Genomic DNA, 18,668 nt, shown 5'->3' on the forward strand with positions numbered 1-18,668 from the left:
ATTTACAATGACATAAAGTTCTGAACCATCCCGCGATCAGCCGTTAGGGCTGAACGATATATCGCATTTGCGATAATATCGCGACATGATCAAGTGCAATTTTCTAACCGCAAAGGCTGCGATTATACTGCGATTATAAGGCTGTCCAAATTACTACCATATCCCAGAATTCATAGCGCGGCCCAGCCAAACTCCAGTTTCCAGCAATGGCGGCCGCTACTAAGTTTTAAAATTACTCATACTAATCTTTCTGGGTCACAAAATAAACTTTTAACATATTTTCAGGCGAGAAAGTAGTTGTGTAAACATCAAATATCTGCTCGGTTTATCAAGATATCCCATATTTGCAAAAGTGCTTCGACGTTTTCAGAGGCGTCTGCTACCCACCAGCTCGACAGCTAGCCGGGAGCTCGAGGGTTACTGATGCGGCCGAGAACGGCACAACTCCCGGCACATCATTTTCAGATCACCGCGGAGTTTCGCTGCTCGGGTTAAACGTAATATATAAGTCACTTAGACAACCTAAAAATGTTATTGTTGGGCTTTTTTCAGTGTTTTGTTTGTTCGTGAGTAAATCGGTTTGGCTGAGATTAAAGTTATTAGATTAGATAAAATAAAACTTTATTAATCCCCCGGGTGGGTTCCTCCTTGGTTTTCACACAGCTGACTAAACGTCAAACAGAAAACTTATTAAACAGAAGTATGAGACAGTCGAGAATTTACACCAGTGTCTGGTTATATTTTAGATAGCAAGAAGCAGATGGCCGAGTTTATTAAACTCCACCGAGACAGCGGTGACGCTAATCAGAACTAGACCGTCCAATTTCACGTCTTTAAACTTTAAAGGCGTGTTTGTGTGTGTGTTTATACAATTGCTATTATGTTTGCACTTTATGTGTAATGTTACTGACTGCAGAGATCAGTAAGATGTGTGTATTTTTTATTTATTAGTTTTATTTATTTAATATTATTTTTTAATTGAATGACTGTCTAGTAGTTCACAGATGTCGAAAAACTGAGTGTGGTAAAGCCACTGATTTTTTTTTATGTATATTTCTGCAATCTGCACATTGTACTGACTTTCATTTTAATGTTTACACCAGGGTTCCTTGTCAGCACTTTATGCTCAGATGTTTGTAAGCTAAAAATAAACTATTGTGTATGTTCAAATATACTGTTGTGATTGAAGAAGTTAAATAAAAATGTCAGTCATCAATTCATGCATCACCTCATGTCATCATAACAGAGGTCTGTCTTCCAGGAAAGAACAGTTTAAAATTAATGTAATATAGTATTGGCCATACTATATGATGTATTGCTTGTCTTTGTTTAATAATACAGAAGACAAAGACCTTAAAAAATAATCGCATATCGCATCGCAATCGCAATATTGGGGCAAAAAAATCGCAATTAGATTATTTTCCATAATCGTTCAGCCCTATCAGCCGTCATCACTAACTTGAAATTAAAAGTCCAAAGCGAAGGAAAAAGTTGGGCAAACGTCTCGATGTTCACGAGAGCTACATGGGCAGTCAGACAATTTTCCCAGAATTACTGTTATCTGCATATCTGCACGTCTGTTCCACAAACATGATATTCAAATGTTCACATATACACGACAGACAGGTGAGACAGGTTCCTGGGTGTTGACCTACCTGTGGCAAGACCGCCTATTTTCTAAGTACCTCTCCTCCCCGGCTGCAGACGAGCCCTGACAACAGAAGACGGCCGGCGTCCTCGCTGGCGTCACATGGCCGGCGCCTCTCCTCTGACCGCTCGCCCGACTGAACCTTCTTCTCCCCCTCGCCTCGTACCCTGAACGCATCGCCGTGCACTTGGCAGGCCTAATGTAGGAGAACACCTGCACTCTCTCCCAGGAGGCCAGCAGGCTTTGACGCTCCTCTCCCGGGTTTCGAGGCTGACTGAGACTTCATGGGTGCCTCCTTTCTTTCCATCCACTTTCTCACTCTCCCCCTGTGTTTGCTGTCATTTGATCCTCTCAGCAAGCCTCCTCTCTCCCCCCCAAAGTAAAAGAGCTGTTTGTCCTGCAATGCCTCTCGGACTCTATCTTTTCCCCTCTGAGTCTGTTTGCTGTTGTTTCTCTTCCCTCTTTTCACTCCTCCCTCTCTCTTTCTCCCTCCCTGTTCCACTGTGTAAACTCTCACTGTCCCCTACTGACCTTGGATTCAAAGCATGGCATGAGACTTGGCTTGTCTTTTCCCTAAAAAAAAAAAAATCACCCTCCTGCATTCATTCCTCTCTCCGTCTACACGCATCTCCAATTACACGCACTTGGCATGTCCATCCTTTGAGTGTTGTTCAAATTGTAGTTTACCTTGTTTGTGATGTAAGCTTTTTTTTCACACACCTACACAGAACACCAAAAGTGTGAAGTGTCAGGTTTAAACTGCTGGGTGTGTGTGCCCAAACGGTTTGCTCTGCTGCCTCGGGCAAAGAAAAGGTGGCCTTTTGTCTACATCTGTTTACAGCATACGCTTCATCTGGGCCTGCAGGAGTGTTCATAATTATGAGATTACGCCAGCACTGTAGCTTAGGCTCTGCCACCTGTTAGCATTGTCCCATCGAGAGCCAGCACAATGCCGAGAGGGCCTGAGAGAATTCCCAGTGTCAACCTCTGCTTTAACGGTGTCCACGGATAATTGAACCCCCTCTCAGTCCACTGGGCAGCTCGACACAATGAGCCACTGTCTAATGGTACAGAGCATCTGAAAAGGGTGATGTGAGGGAAGGAGGAAGAGGAGGAGTAGGAGGAGAGGGAGGAGGGGAGCGAAATTCCAACTTTTATCAAAGTATGGACAAGCCTTCAGGGATATTTGCCTGGCCGTCTCACTCCTGGATTCCACAGCTTCAGGCCAGCAAGAGTGCGATAAGATCAGCACTTAGCAAACATTTGCCTTCACTGTTTAGTTCATCAGGAAAAAATCTGAAACTAAAGTACGAGTTCAGGTTTACAAAATGAGACAAAATGAAGCTGCTTTGTTTTGTAAGATTTTGACTATGAATCCGCTGAAACTTGAGACCGATTCCTTCCTTGGACACACAAACACACTAAAACACACACTGTGATCGGGCTGCAAGTCACACACCTGCAACATATTACGCTCACTCGTTCCAAACAGCACTCGGCAGGAAGACTGCTGTCCTCTTACGCCATCTTGTGGCGAAAGCAGCAGCAGTGCGCTCACTCCACCTCTGCAGTGCTGTCACACTAAGTTATGGTGACATTCACAAAGCAGTCACACATAAGCAGAGTTGGAGACACCGAAAAGCAGAAACAGGTGGAATCTGTCACATATACCGGCATGTGCGTGTCAGGGCTATCTGCATTCAGATAAACACTCTGCAGAGAGACAAAATGAAGTCTTTGGGACAGTCAAGGTGAGTCTCTCGCTGCTGCAGCCGCCATCTGCTGTGCATCACACATCCGTGCATGCACTTCACGCACACACAAACCCAAAGAAAAGGGTGCATGTGCATGCACAAACACACGCACAGACAGATGGATACACCCATACACGGCTGGCAGACAGCAGAGGGACCACAGGCGGCCTTCTAACGACCTTCACTTTAGCCTACTCGACTCTCCAGAATAGCACTGCTGCAGTGCTCTGTGCAGGGAGACAGACAGAGGCAGAGACGCTCGTTAGTCTGGAACCTGACAACAGTCCATTAACAGGGCTCTGACCTCAGATAGGAGACAATCAACGCTGCATTAGAACTGAATCTACTTCAGAAACTCTGTGATTTAAAACTCCATTCAGAGAGAACAACTCTGACTTTTCATCCACATAAGACAACAGTGGCGGATGATCGCAGAATCATTTCCATGGTAAAGAGAAACCCCTTCACAGCAGCCAACCAAGTGAATAATACTCTCCAGGTGGTAGGCATATCAATATCCAAGTCTACCATGAAGAGAAGACTACATGAAAGTAAATACAGAAGGTTCACTGTAAGGTGCAAGCCACCCATAAACCTCAAGAATAGAAAGGCTAGATGGGACTTCGCTTAAAAAAAAAAAAAACATCTAAAAAAAAGTTCTGGAGAAACATTCTCTGTACAAATGAAACCAAGATCAACCTCTACCAGAGTGATGGTAAGAAAAAAGTATGAAGAAAGTGTGGAACAGCTCGTGATCCAAAGGATACCACATCATCTGTAAAACATGGCAGACACACAGTGTGATGGCTTGGGTGTGCATGGCTGCCAGCGGCACTGGGACACTAGTGTTTACTGGTGATTCGACACAGGACAGAAACAGCTGAATGAATTCTGAGGTGTTCAGAGACTTACTGTCTACTCAAAGCTAAAAGCAGTCAAATGGATTGAGAGGCGTTTCATAATACAGATGGACAATGACCCAAAACATACAGCTAAAGCAACCCAGGAGTTTATTTAAGCAAAGAAGTGGAACATTCTTACATGGCCAAGTCGGACACCTGATATATATATATATATATATATATATATATATATATATATATATATATATATATATACATATATATATATATATATATTTATTAGGGGTGCAACGATACACAAAATTCACGGTTCGGTTCGGTTCGATACTTTGGTGTCACGGTTCGATATTTTTTCGATACAAAAAAAATGTTCATGCCTTCTTAATTTGTCATTTATTAAAATTATAAATATATATTTTAACTCAAAAGTACAGTTTTTAAATTTAACCCTAACCCTTGTGCGTGTTTTTTATTTTGACAGCGAATGCGCACCTGCGGACCACTTATGTGCAGCCCTGGTTATTTAGCTCGTCATATTGCAGCCACAGAAATTCTTTTGTCCATGAAACCATAAAGCTGCACTTTCTTTTTGCCTTATAGTCTGATTTGTCATAACTTCTCCGTTTTGTGGTAAGCTTTTCTTTGGCTGTCACTTCTTCACCCTGACCTGTCTTATTTGGCTCAGCAGAACTGAAATGCTTTTACACGCTCACTCACATAAGCTCAGCGATTCTCTGCGCGATCAACCTCTCACATGTTTAAGCTGCGGGAGATTTCACTTGTCATGTTTGCATAGTAAGCTAACGATTAATAAGACGATGTCAGAGGAATTGGTGCACAAATTATCATCACTCACAGATCAGTGCTGTCGCTCTCTATACACAGTTCACACTATTGCAAAGTGAAAGCAAAAAAACAAGCGCAAATTCAAACGCGATTTCAATATGTCACATATTGACAGTGGCTCACCGATGCCAATGACATAATTACCCAGCTACATTTCCGAAAGAATGCAAAAGCATTGACATATATTTTTCTTCCTACAATAGCCCGACTGGAAAAATCGCTAGCTCCAGGACATCGGGCTAGTGATATTGCAAGCCCTGTATCTGATTGAGGAATCACTCATCTTTGGAAAAGAGAGTTTATTACAGAGAAATGTCTCTTTCCAAAATAAAAGCTATACTATCCGCTTCTTCTGGGCTATATTCTCAGCAGCATAAGGAGAATCATGTGCTAACAGCTGTCTAAATGACTCGGCTAAAGTTAGTAGCATGCTTGTTGTTTTTGTCTTTGCACTAGGATGATGTCGGCGTAAATGTGCAGTCATATTCGTTGTGTTCCCACTAGTGCTTTCAGGTTAATCTCGTTGAAATGACCTTACCGCCGATCGCCCCGTGCATGGGGCTAGACGGCCAACACGTTAACGAGCTAACTGTGCTAACACACTAGTTCCCACCCATGTAATTGAGCATTGTGTGGCACATCCAACATACTGTTTTACTTTAGTCCATGACTCGCTTACCTTCAGGGTCATACGTCACATGAAAACCAAAATAATTCCAAACACCACATCTGAATGAGGGTGGGGGAGGTGCCCTGCGCTCTTCCTTCTGACGATGCTGTCTGTGTTGAGCGCTCAGTGGATCTGCGCTCGACAGTGCAGCCTAGGCGGAGTAGTCGAACGCAGATTCACTGAGCGCTCAACACAGACAGCATCGTCAGAAGGAAAATTGATAAAATAAATTACAAATGTTGTATTGTTCGATACATATGCGTACCGAACCGAAAGCACTGTATCGAACGGTTCAATATCGATACGAATATCGTTGCACCCCTAATATATATATATATATATATATATATATATATATATATATATATATATATATATATATATATATATATATATATATATATATATATATATATATATAAAAACACATTTTATATTTATGATATTTTATGTTTCATATCTGTGGCACATCACACACCATCTAAGGTTGCTATAACTGTCATTTTATTGTGTGACAATAAAGGTTCTTGATTTTGAACTTCCAGACATGTGAAGTGCATGTTAGAAATGTAAATGTCTGCTATAACCTGACAGCCCCCTCTTAAACTCAGTGTGATGTCCTATTGTGCCGATGTGCGAATGAGCTGCTCAGCTAATAGTGTGGTGTGTTGACCTTTTACTTTTATGTGAACTATTTCCTGCTGTGTGATACAAGTTTTACAAAAACTGTAAAATATCTGGATCTGATTCTCCTGAAATAATCTGAATCTGTCCGTGTGGGAAAACAGCTTATGACCGTTGGAACATCTCCTTCCAAAAACCCAGATTAATCTCCTGCTGGAGCAGCCTCCCCTGCCTTCTGGTTTCAGGCTCTCTGCCAGATCCTGGCTTCAGGGACTTTCCGCCGTTCAGCCACAGGAGCGTTAGTGAGGTCCGGCACTGATGTTGGCTCATAATGCCAGGCTGGGTGGCAGGTCGGGGTTCGACTCAGTGAAAAAGTCAACTTTAAGCATATTAGACGGACCTGGATTTGTTTGTTGTGTGTTGTAGAATTAGTATTTAAAGGGAAAAGGATTCAGAAATACAAAAGATAAGGTCCTGTTTACATACTGTAGCTTTGCCTGTCCAGAGAGGTTTATATGATTATTATTTCTCAAGTGTAGTATATATATATATATATGCTCTGCATAATGTCATAAAAAGAGGGATCCCTCCCTGATACAGTAAGTTGGCTTATAAGAAGATGGAAAGAACGCTACAACAGCTTATTTCAGGTAGAAGATGAACTGATGGGCTGTACTAAGCCCACTATATGATAAATTAGGCTTTGAACTACAAAGTTGATGCAGCAGAGTGAAAGAATTAAGATACAGAGATGCAATGGAGCACTTTTAGTATCACTATGCTGACATATTAACTCTGTTTGCACTTGTTACATGTTGTGCGGGCGGATCGTAAGTGGACACTGGAGACACGTCAACGTTTACAGCTGTGTGTCCAAGGAGTCTCCTTGTGTTCAGATTTCATTACGGTATGTGTCACTTCTTCTCATAAAAAAATGGCCTTCGACCGGCGAATTTATCGCCAGTCAAGAGCGAGAGCTAAATTTAAAGCTTTTGCTCATGTTGACATTGGAAGGTGAGGTCATTTCAGAGAAGCAAAAAGGAGCACGAACAGATGAAAATCGGCCCCCACACCCTGTGACGATGGTGTATTTTCCCCTTACGGCTCCTTCAGGACACATTGACCTTAACATGTGAAATAGATCCTTCCCCCTTTTCATCAGACCCTGATCTCAAAGAGAAACGGCGATAAGCCTAATCGTTATCAAGTTTCTGTTCTCTGTTTGTGGGTTTGTGACGTGCTCTGTTAGTCAGAATAAGGTTGATGTTTTGGGGGATTGTATTTCCCGCTCTTCTGATGTGTTTTACATGTGTTTCCTGGAAATCAGCTGATAATAATGGCAGTGAAGACAAGTTTGGATGATTATTTCCTGAGTAGTAACGGCCTGGAGCACAGTAGCAGTGCAGGAGAAAATGAAAGGGGTTTTCTGTAACCACTGGCACTGTTTGAATGACCGGTTCTTAAACAGCACTTTTCTCCTCTACTTGAGCACCAAAGCACTTTATACTTCATGCCTCATTTACCTACTCACACACATTGATACAAACACTTTTTCTGCATCTAAGTGTTTTATATCTAACATTCATGCATCAGGAGCAACTGTGTTTGGTATCTTCCCCAAGGATCATTTGGTATGAAGACTGGAGCGATCGAACCACCAAACCTGCTCTACCTCCTGAGCCACAGCCCCCAGCTGTACTTTTTATACTCTGATTAAGCGTTAGACCCAGTGAGGAGGTGGCATCTTGTTGTGAAGCTGTTTTCTGTAGTTTAGAGTAATTTTCTCCCTAGTTTGGTTTAATCAATAGCTTTTTTTGCACCTCTCCTCCTCTTAAGATCCCATTGAAAGTGATGCAGAATTTTTCAGAATCCTCCCCCAGATTTTTATACGTAAATAACATCTCAGACTCACCAAAAATACTAATCAGTGAACTTTCCACCTGACAGGCGATCTCACCTGGGTAAGGAGAAGGAGGGGTTGCTGTACCAGCTGCTCCCCAGCTGTGAACGCTCCTGCCCTCTGGGCGGGGTATCATCTGATCCGCTGCTCAGCCTCTCGCTGGAGGGAGCTCGGGTGGCGTCCGAGTCCCCCGTCACAGTAAAGATAGAGTCAGACAGACTGGGCCTCTCATCGTGCGCCAGCGGGGCGAAGCTGAGCTGGACGATCTGCCTGGCGCTCTGGCACACGGGGCCGTGGATAGCGGGTGTTAGTGTGGGCAGGTCAAAGGTCAGGACAGTGTGGGTGCTGGAGGTGAGCAGCTCCTCGCTGTCCAGGCTGTTGTACGACGTCCCTTTGGCTCGGTGCGACTCCATGATGCTCTCAAAGTGGCGGCTGAAGGTGTCCTCTGTGGCGAGGCGGGGTCCGGATACCAAGATGGGGGATTTCAAGGCTGGATGGTGGTTGTCGAAAAAGGTTTCCACTGGTCTGAACAGACAGGATAGAAAATAAAGAAAAAGAGACTTTTGATAAGATTTTTTTTTTTCTTTTGCCAGAACGTAATTTACTGAACTGTTTAAAGGTGTGACTTTTACTTCCTGATTATGACCAACTTGAAAAGTAGGTTAGGGATGAGATCCCTACATTTAGGTCAGGGGAACATCCCGCATCACCAGAATTCTCCTGTTTGTGTTTACAGCTTCACACGAGGCGTCTGCTCACCTCTTCAGAAGGTGTCCAAACACCTCAGGCTCCTCCTCAGCTGCACACTGCTGCTTCCTGCTGTCTCCCTGCATCCTCACACTTGCCCAGCTCACCATTTCTTCCTCTTCTTCCTCTTCCTCCTCATCGTCTTCTCCTTCTTCCTCCACAGCTCTTCCTTCCCTCATCGCCTCCTCCTCCCCATCTGTTCTCCCATAAGCCAGCCCTCCCAGAGGGCTGCTGCCCGTCCCTGAGGTTCCCTGCACGCTGCGGTTGCTCCCAAATGCAGAGTCGGCGTCTTCCTGCTCGGCCAGCAGCACCTCGTCTATGTCCGTCTCACGGTAGCATCGAAGCGGGACAGCGTCCAGGTCAGTTTCTGAATACTTGAGTGTCCTGCGAATGATGCCCGTTTTGGGCGATGTTCCTATGACGGCTGGGGGAGGGGTCACCAGCTCTACCTCCACGTGCTGCACCTCGTGGTTGGCTGAAAGCAGAGGCAGGGAGGATGGCGGAGTAGGGGTGGGAGACTCACTGGAGTTACCACTAGGAGGAGCTGTGGAGGTTCCCTCTGGAGAATCTGCAGAGGAAGAAAATCAATTATGATCACTTAAAAGGCATATGTGGTTTCTGAGGACAATGTAGAGGTGATTAGCAGTGTGCCACTCCCCTGCTTACAAAGACTGGGTCATATAGAAGTCTATGGAAAAACAGCCCAGAAGCGCCTTTATTTGCGACCTCAGTAACACTTTCCTCATAAGTTTAAAGCCTTAATCGTTATGACTGAATGAATTTTTATGACTGCAATGACCAAAAGTCTGTTCTTCCCCTTTTCAATATACACTCAACAAAAATATAAACGCAACACCTTTGTTTTTGCTCCCATTCCCCATGGGATGGACGTAGAGACCTAAAATTCATTCCAGATACACAATATAACCATCCCTCCCAAACAGTGGTCACAAATCAGTCCAAATGTGTGGTAGTGGGCACATCTGCTATATTGAGATAATCCATCCCACCTCACAGGTGTGCCACATCAGGATGCTGATCTGACATGAGTAGTGCACAGGTGTACCTCAGACTGCCCACAACAAAAGGCCACCCTGGAATGTGCAGTTTTTTGCGCTATTGGGGGTCTGGGGACCCAGAACCGGTCAGTATCTGGTGTGACCACCATTTGCCTCATGCAGTGCAACACATCGTCGCATGGAGTCTATCAGATTGTCAATTGTGGCCTGTGGAATGTTGGTCCACTCCACTTCAATGGCTGTGCGAGGTTGTTGGATATTCGTGGGAACTGGTACACGCTGTCGTATACGCCGGTCAAGCACATCCCGAACATGCTCAATGGGTGACATGTCCGGTGAGTATGCTGGCCATGCAAGAACTGGGACATTCTCAGCTGCCATCTGCCCTGAACAATGTGAACCATGATTCATCCGTGAAGCGCACACCTCTCCAACGTGCCAGACGCCATCGAATGTGAGCATTTGCCCACACAAGTCTGTTACGGCGACGAGCTGGAGTCAGGTCAAGACCCCGATGAGGACGACGGGCATGCAGTTGAGCGTCCCTGAGACGGTTTCTGACAGTTTGTGCAGAAATTGTTTGGTTGTGCAAACCAATTGTTCCAGCAGCTGTCTGGGTGGCTGGTCTCAGACGATCTTGGAGGTGAACCTGCTGGATGTGGAGGTCCTGGGCTGGTGTGGTTACACGAGGTCTGCGGTTGTGAGGCCGGTTGGATGTGCTGCCATATTCTCTGAAACGCCTGTGGAGACGGCTTATGGTTGAGAAATGAACATTCAATGCACGGGCGACAGATCTGGTTGACATTCCTGCTGTCAGCATGCCAATTGCACGCTCCCTCATTGCTTGTGGTATCTGTGGCATTTTGCTGTGAGACAAAACTGCACATTCCAGGGTGGCCTTTTGTTGTGGGCAGTCTGAGGTACACCTGTGCACTACTCATGATGTCAGATCAGCATCCTGATGTGGCACACCTGTGAGGTGGGATGGATTATCTCAGTATGGCAGATGTGCCCACTACCACACATTTGGACTGATTTGTGACCACTGTTTGGGAGGGATGGTTATATTGTGTATCTGGAATGAATTTTAGGTCTCTACGTCCATCCCATGGGGAATGGGAGCAAAAACAAAAGTGTTGCGTTTATATTTTTGTTCAGTGTATAACATCAGAATATTTACAGCATCAAATTTGTATTCTATTACTGTCAATTTATATACCTTTGATTGATCAAGTTACATGTTAAATTGATGATCCATCCATCCACTTATCCCTTTCAGGGTCACGGGGGGCACTGGAGCCTATCCCAGCTGTTATAGGGCGAGAGGCGGGGTACACCCTGGACAGGTCGCCAGTCTGGCAGGGCTATAGGGCTACTAGCTCTTAGCATAGCTTTGCAGCTGATCATATGTCTGAAGCAAGCTATTTTTGCTCCTCCCCCTTTAAGACCATCCTTCGTTTAAGCAAGCTTTCTTCTGATTGGTTCCCCTTTGTAAATGGTAGGGAGTAGAACACTGCCTTCTTGCATCGTGCTGCCAAACACCGTTTTCTCAAATTGTGAATGTTATGGTTTACTTTGCAAGTTCGGTAAAAATTTATTTATTTATTTTTACTTTTTTCAAATATTTCTATGATGATAACAATAAATAAAATTCACAGATATCCTTGTTGAAACTAAAATGTTTACAATAAATGGGAGAATTATATTAGGAAGCGCCCTGATTTTATTTTCCTTAGTTAAACAGAAAAGCTTTTGTGAAGAAATCCCTGCTGCTGTTCCTGTATCAGCTGACACACCACACCTGAGTATGTTTCCCTGAGCGACAAACTGCGACATTGAAAGCAGTACTGCTACTTCACTAGCTTCTCTATCTCTGTGTGAAATGTTCCCATGAGAGGAAGGAAGAACATGAAGGCAGAACGTGCAGAAACTCAATATAAGTAAGACAGAAATGCTCTCACGTTTCTCCCCCCTGCCAGCAGCCTCCTCAGCAGGGGTCCCGAATAAAAACTCCCACTTAGCACGAGCGATCTTCTGACAGTGCAGCGAGGGCACGGGCGCTGCACATCCACTGTCCGTCTGCAAGAGACACACACTAGCTTAGAGGCTAACTCTGCAGTGCAGCATTAATGGGCAGGAGGGGAAAAGGTGGTTAGCATACAGTCAAAAATCCAAGTATGCCTTCCTTCCTTCTTTTTTGTTATCAGCAGAACCCACCTGTATTCCTGAGGTGGCAGCCCCGGTCTCATTGCTCTGGTGACTGGACTGGCTGGACTCTGGGGACACACAGTCCCTGTCTCCCAAGCTCCCCGTCACCCCGCTGGAGCTCCGTGAAGACGACCCTCCCATAACGCCATTCTGCTCCCCCTCAGGAGGCTCTTCGGCCCTCCGAGAACGAGGCTGCAGTGCTGCACCGTATCCCTCCCTCTCGTTACCTTGCTCTTCCTCATCACAGCCCTCATCCTCCTCTCCAGAGTCCAGCACCACAGGACCCAGAAGAAGGATCTCCCTCCTCCTCTGCTCAGCCCGCTTCTGCTGTGCTGTCGGGCTGAGAGGCCTGCGGCGCTGCCTGGATTGTTGATCAGATGTTTGGACCCTTTTAGACTGTAATACGGGGTCGGGGCTTGGCTTGGGGCTGTTTTCCTCGCCATTCCCCCACTCCTGCCTGGAAGTCCAGCTGACCGGCGCCTCCTCAACACTTTGATTGATAAAGAGTCTGCGAGCGAGCTCTGTGCAGTCCCCTTTCTCGAAACAGCTTGGATCTCCTCTCCTGTCCAGGCCTGGGGACCAGGAGTCTCCAGTGTACTGTGGCGGCTGACGGCGATGCAGGGTGGGGGTATCTGGCGGTCGGAGCTCAGCTTGGAATAGCCTCGGGTCCCTAATGGGTGAGCTGAGCTCTGTGGGAGGATGAGAGGGACGAAGGACACGTGAAGGAAGGGCGGGGGAATTCTGAGTGGCTGATAAGATGGAGCTCTGCTGCATTGTGTCATGATTAGTGTGACAGTTTGTCTCTTGTGATCGTGAGTTTTCAGGCTGGTGTGAGTCTGTGTTGTCGGTTGCTGGCGTGTGTTGTTGGTCGTTTAAAGGGATGTTCATTCTGAGCGTTTGCTTAAACTGTTGTGCATTTGGAGCGGGTTCTCCAGAGTTTGAGCTGCTTGTGAGCTCTCCTAAAGGATTGTGCAACGAGGACCTCCTCGCCTCTGTGAGAACTGAAGATGCTTTGGTGGCCTCTTCAGGACTGTGAGCTGGAGAGGAAGATTTGCTGTTGCTTAACTGGTTCAAACCGTCGACTCCATTATTGCCAAGTTGGAGGATTGCGCCCTGCGGTGAAGTGCTCATATTGCAGGTCCTCTTAATGTGTCTGTTGACAGCTGGACTTCCAGTCAGAAGAGGGCTTTGGGGCTCAGGGGGCCCAGATCTCTCAAGCGAGGACTGCTTGGACTGCGAGGATAGCTGGTCTGAGGCTGGGCTCCAAGGCAGCCCACATGGAGCCAGATCTTTGGGGTTTACGCTGATGTTCTGACGCTGAACGGGAGATCCAGCCCAGGACTGACAGCGCGGTTGTTGGTAGTAGCATGAAGCTGAGGTGTGCTCAAGTGCGTGGGCCAGTTTAATCCTCAATAAGGGGGATCCAAACTCCTCTACAGCCCTCTTGGTAGCTGCCCTGCCGATGGGGTCAAAGTGTGGCTTGCAAAGGCCGGGGGAGAACGTCTGCTGGTGACTTCCTGGACTCTGGAAAGTCAGCTTGGGACTGGAGCTGCACGATGAATCGGGACTCCCAAACCAAACTGGGTCGCTGAAGCGTTTTCGAAAGCTGGAAGACGTGGACCATTCCTCTTTGGCTCGTCTCTCGCACACAGAGTTGCGTGGACTCTCCACTTTCTTCACATTTGACTTCTCGACGTAACTGAAGGTGACCACACTCCGCTTCCCGTCGCTGACTTCCTCTTCATTAAGTCTCTTGCGAATAGGAGGGGTGTGAGGGACACTGACTTTTCCCGAAGAGGTCGCTGGTGAAGAGTGCAGGGGTGAGCTCCAACGCTTGCTGATCGTAGGTGAGCTGCTGGTTTGCTGGAGCTGAAAGCTAACGGTGTTTCGAGAGGGAGACTGGCCGTGCGTGCAGTCCTGAGCCAGGTGGCGAGCCGTGGAGGCTTTGCTGACGATCTGGCGTGTCGTCTGGCTCGTTAGCTGAGAGAGGAGCTCCGCGGGACTGTCCTGAACCGAATGCCCCTGAGCAATCCCTTCTTCACTCTCCCTCTTTCCTCCATTCTGATCTGGGGCAGACCTCACTTCCACATACAGATGAAGGACTTTTCCAGACTGGGACATGACCTCCTCTCAGCACGTAATGAGGACACAGAAACAGAAATGGAGCAGAGAAAGAGGCAGACAGGGTGGAAAGAGGGCTCTTCTTTGCTCTTTTTCTCTGTTTTTGTCAGTTTGGATGTTGTTTTCCTGCTGGTGGTGGGTGTCAGTTTATTTTTAGACGGTCTTTCTTCTCCCTCCTGTGTGCACAGCAGAGACACACAGGCTGAACGGCCAGAGGACAAACATGCCCGCGCGACGACTCCAGCAGCTCCCTATTCTTCATACCTGTGAATGAAAGAGAGGAGCTGTTGTTATCTTTATGCATCCTCAGATGACTCCCGATACACACTGGATGATTCAGTATTTACGATGCCCAAAGGGACCAAGCATCAGCTTACTCTCTGGAAACCTACTCACACGTTTCGGAAGTCTCAATTTGTCAGCTGTGTTCGATGCTTTCTGTAACCGCCATCTAGACACAGTTCACTCCTAAACTGTGTCAGCTATTTCTGTCATTATTCATGTAAACACTGGAGCAAGTATAATGAGTATCTTCCATGAGTGCCCTGTTTTCTCTACAAATTCCCACGATATTGTGCCTCTCCTGTGTTAATGGTGGCCAGCTTTTTCCCCTCCTGCTTCCAGTGTGATTTCATCCACGTTTTAATTTGCTGCTTCTTTCTGAACATTTTTTTTTCATTCCCAATTATTTTAAAAACTATATGTTAAAACACTGAATGACCTAAAAGAGACTCTTCAAAGTCAGTGATGTTATGTGGTGCAATTACAGAGTTAGGTCCAGAAGTTTAAGACAACAAAATGAAACAAATTCCTTTTTTTTTTTTTCGTGGAGTTTGAAAGAGTTAAGATGTGACTGAAGTACAGACTTTGAACTTTGATTCAAGGGTTTTAATAAAAACATTGTAGCTATACAAAGTACCCAATTTACAGAGGCTCTAAAGTAACTGGGGAAAATAAGTCTAGAACCAATGGAGAACACCAGCTGCTGCATATCTTCCTTTGAGACTAAAGCCACCTTCAGCTGCTGATTGTTTGTGGGTCTCTATACTTTCTTGGCCATCTTAGGTTGTTTATGCAGTTTGGTTTGGGTCATTATCCATTTGCACTGTGAAGCTCTGTCCTTCAGGATTCATCCTGCTGCTGTTTCTATCAGCAGTCACGTCATCAATAAACAGTAGTGACCTGCTTCCACTGGCAGCCATACATGCCCATGGCATATAACTGTCACAATCAATCAATATGAAGCAACAACTCTGAGTAAAATGAAACAAATATGAAAAACTATAACAAATTAAATGTTTATTAATTAATAATTAACCATTAAGGAAAATGTGCCTGTAAACAGACAATTTGATCAGATTCAATTCATTGTAACATTTTACACTGTAGTTAAAATGTTACAAAACAAAACTACATGGAAAATGCATGTATGCATTTTGTTTCAGTTTAATGAGTCTGTCTGTGGCTCTCTTTGGTGAAGGCCTGTGAACGTAATCAATTAAAAACGGGCAAACCGAGAACCATTAACTACCTGGATAAAATCTAAATACACACACACACACACACACACACACACACACACACACACACACACACACACACACACACACACACACACACACACACACACACACACACACACAGAAATAACAAACTGTTGTTCTGATGCCGAACAGTATAGACACAGCTTGGCAGTATTTTAGCTGCTGAAGTTATACAGTGAACAAAAAGGGGAGAAATGTACTCTGTGTACAACAAACTACTGTTGCTGTGGTAATGGCACCTTAAAATAGTTTCCACTGTATGACGCACAAGTGCACACAACTAAGTCTCCCAGATAGTTTTAGTGACTGCATCGGTTCATATAAAGTCAATACAAATAATATGTTTAAAGTGTGCACACTCGTTTCCTAAACACGTGCTTCATGAACAAGAGAGTTGAAGAAGAGAGTGCATGTGGGGTGGTGTGGGTGGTGGAAACCAGCGTCAGAGGTGATTTGTGACAGAAGGTTTCCAAGATGGCAGTGAGACCTGCTATGATGTAAGGTTTGGAGATGCTGACACTGACAAAAACACATGAGGCCGAGCTGAAGATGTTAAGATTTTCATTGGGAGTGAGCAGACTGGGATTAGTAATGATGAGTACATCAGAGGGACAGCTCAGGTTGTTATTTAGAAACAAATGTACAGCAGCAAGGCTGAGATGCTTTGGGCATGTGCAAAGGAAAGACAGTGGATTCAGTGGACAAAGGATGCTGGATATGGAGCTGCAAGGCAGGAGGAAAAGAGGAAGACCTCAGAGAAGATTCATGGTGTAGTGACGGAGGACATGCGGAGGGTTAGTGTGACAGAGGAGGATCCTGGGTACAGGGTGAGACGGACACAGATAATCTGCTGTGCTGTGAACAGGATCAGTCGAAGAAGAAATGTATGGTGTGTGTGTTAAAAACACCGAAATACCTCAAATTTAGCACAATGTGGGGATGCAGAAATATAAAATGTAAAGCTCAGTGAAAAGGAAGAAAGGAAAACTACAGCAAGGTGTGATAGTCAACCTGAAGACTGTATGTGGCTCCATGAGCTCACACTCCTGCAATAAACCAAAGTTCTCTGATGGTTAAGTGGAAAGAAATGATGGAGTCTCCTCATGATCAGGTCCTCATCATCTCCCTTCTCCACTCCAACCGTTCACGGCAGATGGCTGCCTCTCCCTGAGCCTGGTTCTGCAGGAGCTTTCTTCCTGTTAAGAGGGAGTTTTTTCTTCCTGCTGTTGCCAAGATTGTTGAGGTTTCTATATATTATTGTGGGGTCTTTACCTTACAATATAAAGCACCTTGAGGTGACTGATGTTTTGATTTGGTGTTACATGAATTAGTTGAACTTTATCTTCAGTGGACACTTTGATGATATTAACGCTGCAGGATTTATTTGCTAACTTTGTTCCCGTTACACTTTGTCGGTCTGCTTTTATTGTTACATCAAGCTTTCCACCTCAGGCAGTTGTGTTTTTCTTTTCTTTTTCAAATATTTTCTTTTTTTATGCAATTGATTTTTATTGTAAATATGCATAAAACAATGCCATGGTTCCTGGGTTGTTTTGGAGGCAGAGCTTGTATGACTGTACGGTGCAGCTGCACTGCTAAAATCTCAGCCAAAGAAAAAGGCAAATAAATAAATCAAATTTTCAATTGGAGACAAATGATAGAAATCAAAATCAAAATCAAAGGCCTCTGTTATTTCCAATGACAGATACTAATAAAAAGTAAATAATGCAGCTTTTTTATGATGTCAGAGAGAAAATGAGCTCATCCTGTAGAGGAAGCAGGAAATCATCCCACCATGTCCTCTCCCACTCTCTGAAAAGAGCCGGTGACGGGGATCAATTTACATTCTGAATAAAACAATTAAAGGGTCTGGACTCACGGGGAAAATGAGAAAATGAGGCAGGTTCAAATGATTCATGGAAACTCTAATCGGATTAGCGTGATCAGATTTTATTCAGGAATCACCATGACACTGATGCAGCGATGATGAAGAGGACTTTCTCTGTGCAAAGATATTGAATTAAGTAATGTTTAGTTCCTGTCTGTTCACTGACAAGTCCACCATCAGATCCAGCTGGCTGCTCAGCCATAACATGCACATGAAGCTAAACCCTAAGCACAGAAATCTCTTTGTTATTCTCTTTGTTATAGTCCACGTTTTGTCTTTCGAGCTAAATCTCCTGGCGGTTACTCATCTTGGCCGAGCTGACTTCTTTCCAGTCGTCTCCATTCTGTTTAACGTTGATGCAGAACGACTTTCCACGCCAGTGACGACGCAGACAACAGAACTCTTGTTTAAAAAAAAAAAAAGAAGTCACTCAAATGAGGACGGTGAGCTGCCAGCAGTGACAGATTGGAGCTGCCTTATGGTAGCAGTGGGAGAGAACGTGCACGCTCATAACTGAAGCCGACAGAACAAAGAGAACTTGTAAGTTGGCACGCCGAGCGACCAAACTTTCCCTCCCTTAACCCCAACTCATCATTCTGCCCTCACTTCAAAGACATCAGTCTCACCGAGCTGACAAATTCTCCCTGTGACGTTTAATTATTTCTGCATGCAACATTTGTTTGGATGTTTGCAGCAGGTTTGAGCCCTTATGTGCAATATTTGATAAATCCTTTACTATTTGTTGCGGATGGCAGCATGAAGCTTCATCCACAATAAAACGTCTCTGTCTTCGTGCATTTCACTGCCTCTGCATTAGTCACATTATCTGTCATTTT

The 18,668-nt window shown here is 45.0% G+C and overlaps 1 protein-coding gene across 1 annotated transcript in view; it reads right to left on the bottom strand.

Moving 5' to 3' along the window:
- Window positions 1–18,668, bottom strand: part of LOC146664052 (uncharacterized) — an 87,737-nt gene that overhangs the window by 58,547 nt on the left and 10,522 nt on the right. The window contains exons 2-5 of the mRNA XM_085417062.1: window positions 12,289–14,664; window positions 12,033–12,150; window positions 9,065–9,620; window positions 8,363–8,830 (exon numbers count right to left, since the gene is read on the bottom strand). Of these exons, the coding sequence (XP_085273188.1) occupies window positions 8,363–8,830; window positions 9,065–9,620; window positions 12,033–12,150; window positions 12,289–14,400 (3,254 nt within the window). The 5' untranslated portion in view covers window positions 14,401–14,664. The remainder of the gene's footprint in view (window positions 1–8,362; window positions 8,831–9,064; window positions 9,621–12,032; window positions 12,151–12,288; window positions 14,665–18,668) is intronic.

The sequence above is a fragment of the Rhamphochromis longiceps genome, linkage group LG8, assembly GCF_057381845.1.
Source record: "Rhamphochromis longiceps isolate RC_006_pf linkage group LG8, R_longiceps_female_GT1.1, whole genome shotgun sequence".
Lineage (NCBI taxonomy): Eukaryota > Metazoa > Chordata > Actinopteri > Cichliformes > Cichlidae > Rhamphochromis > Rhamphochromis longiceps.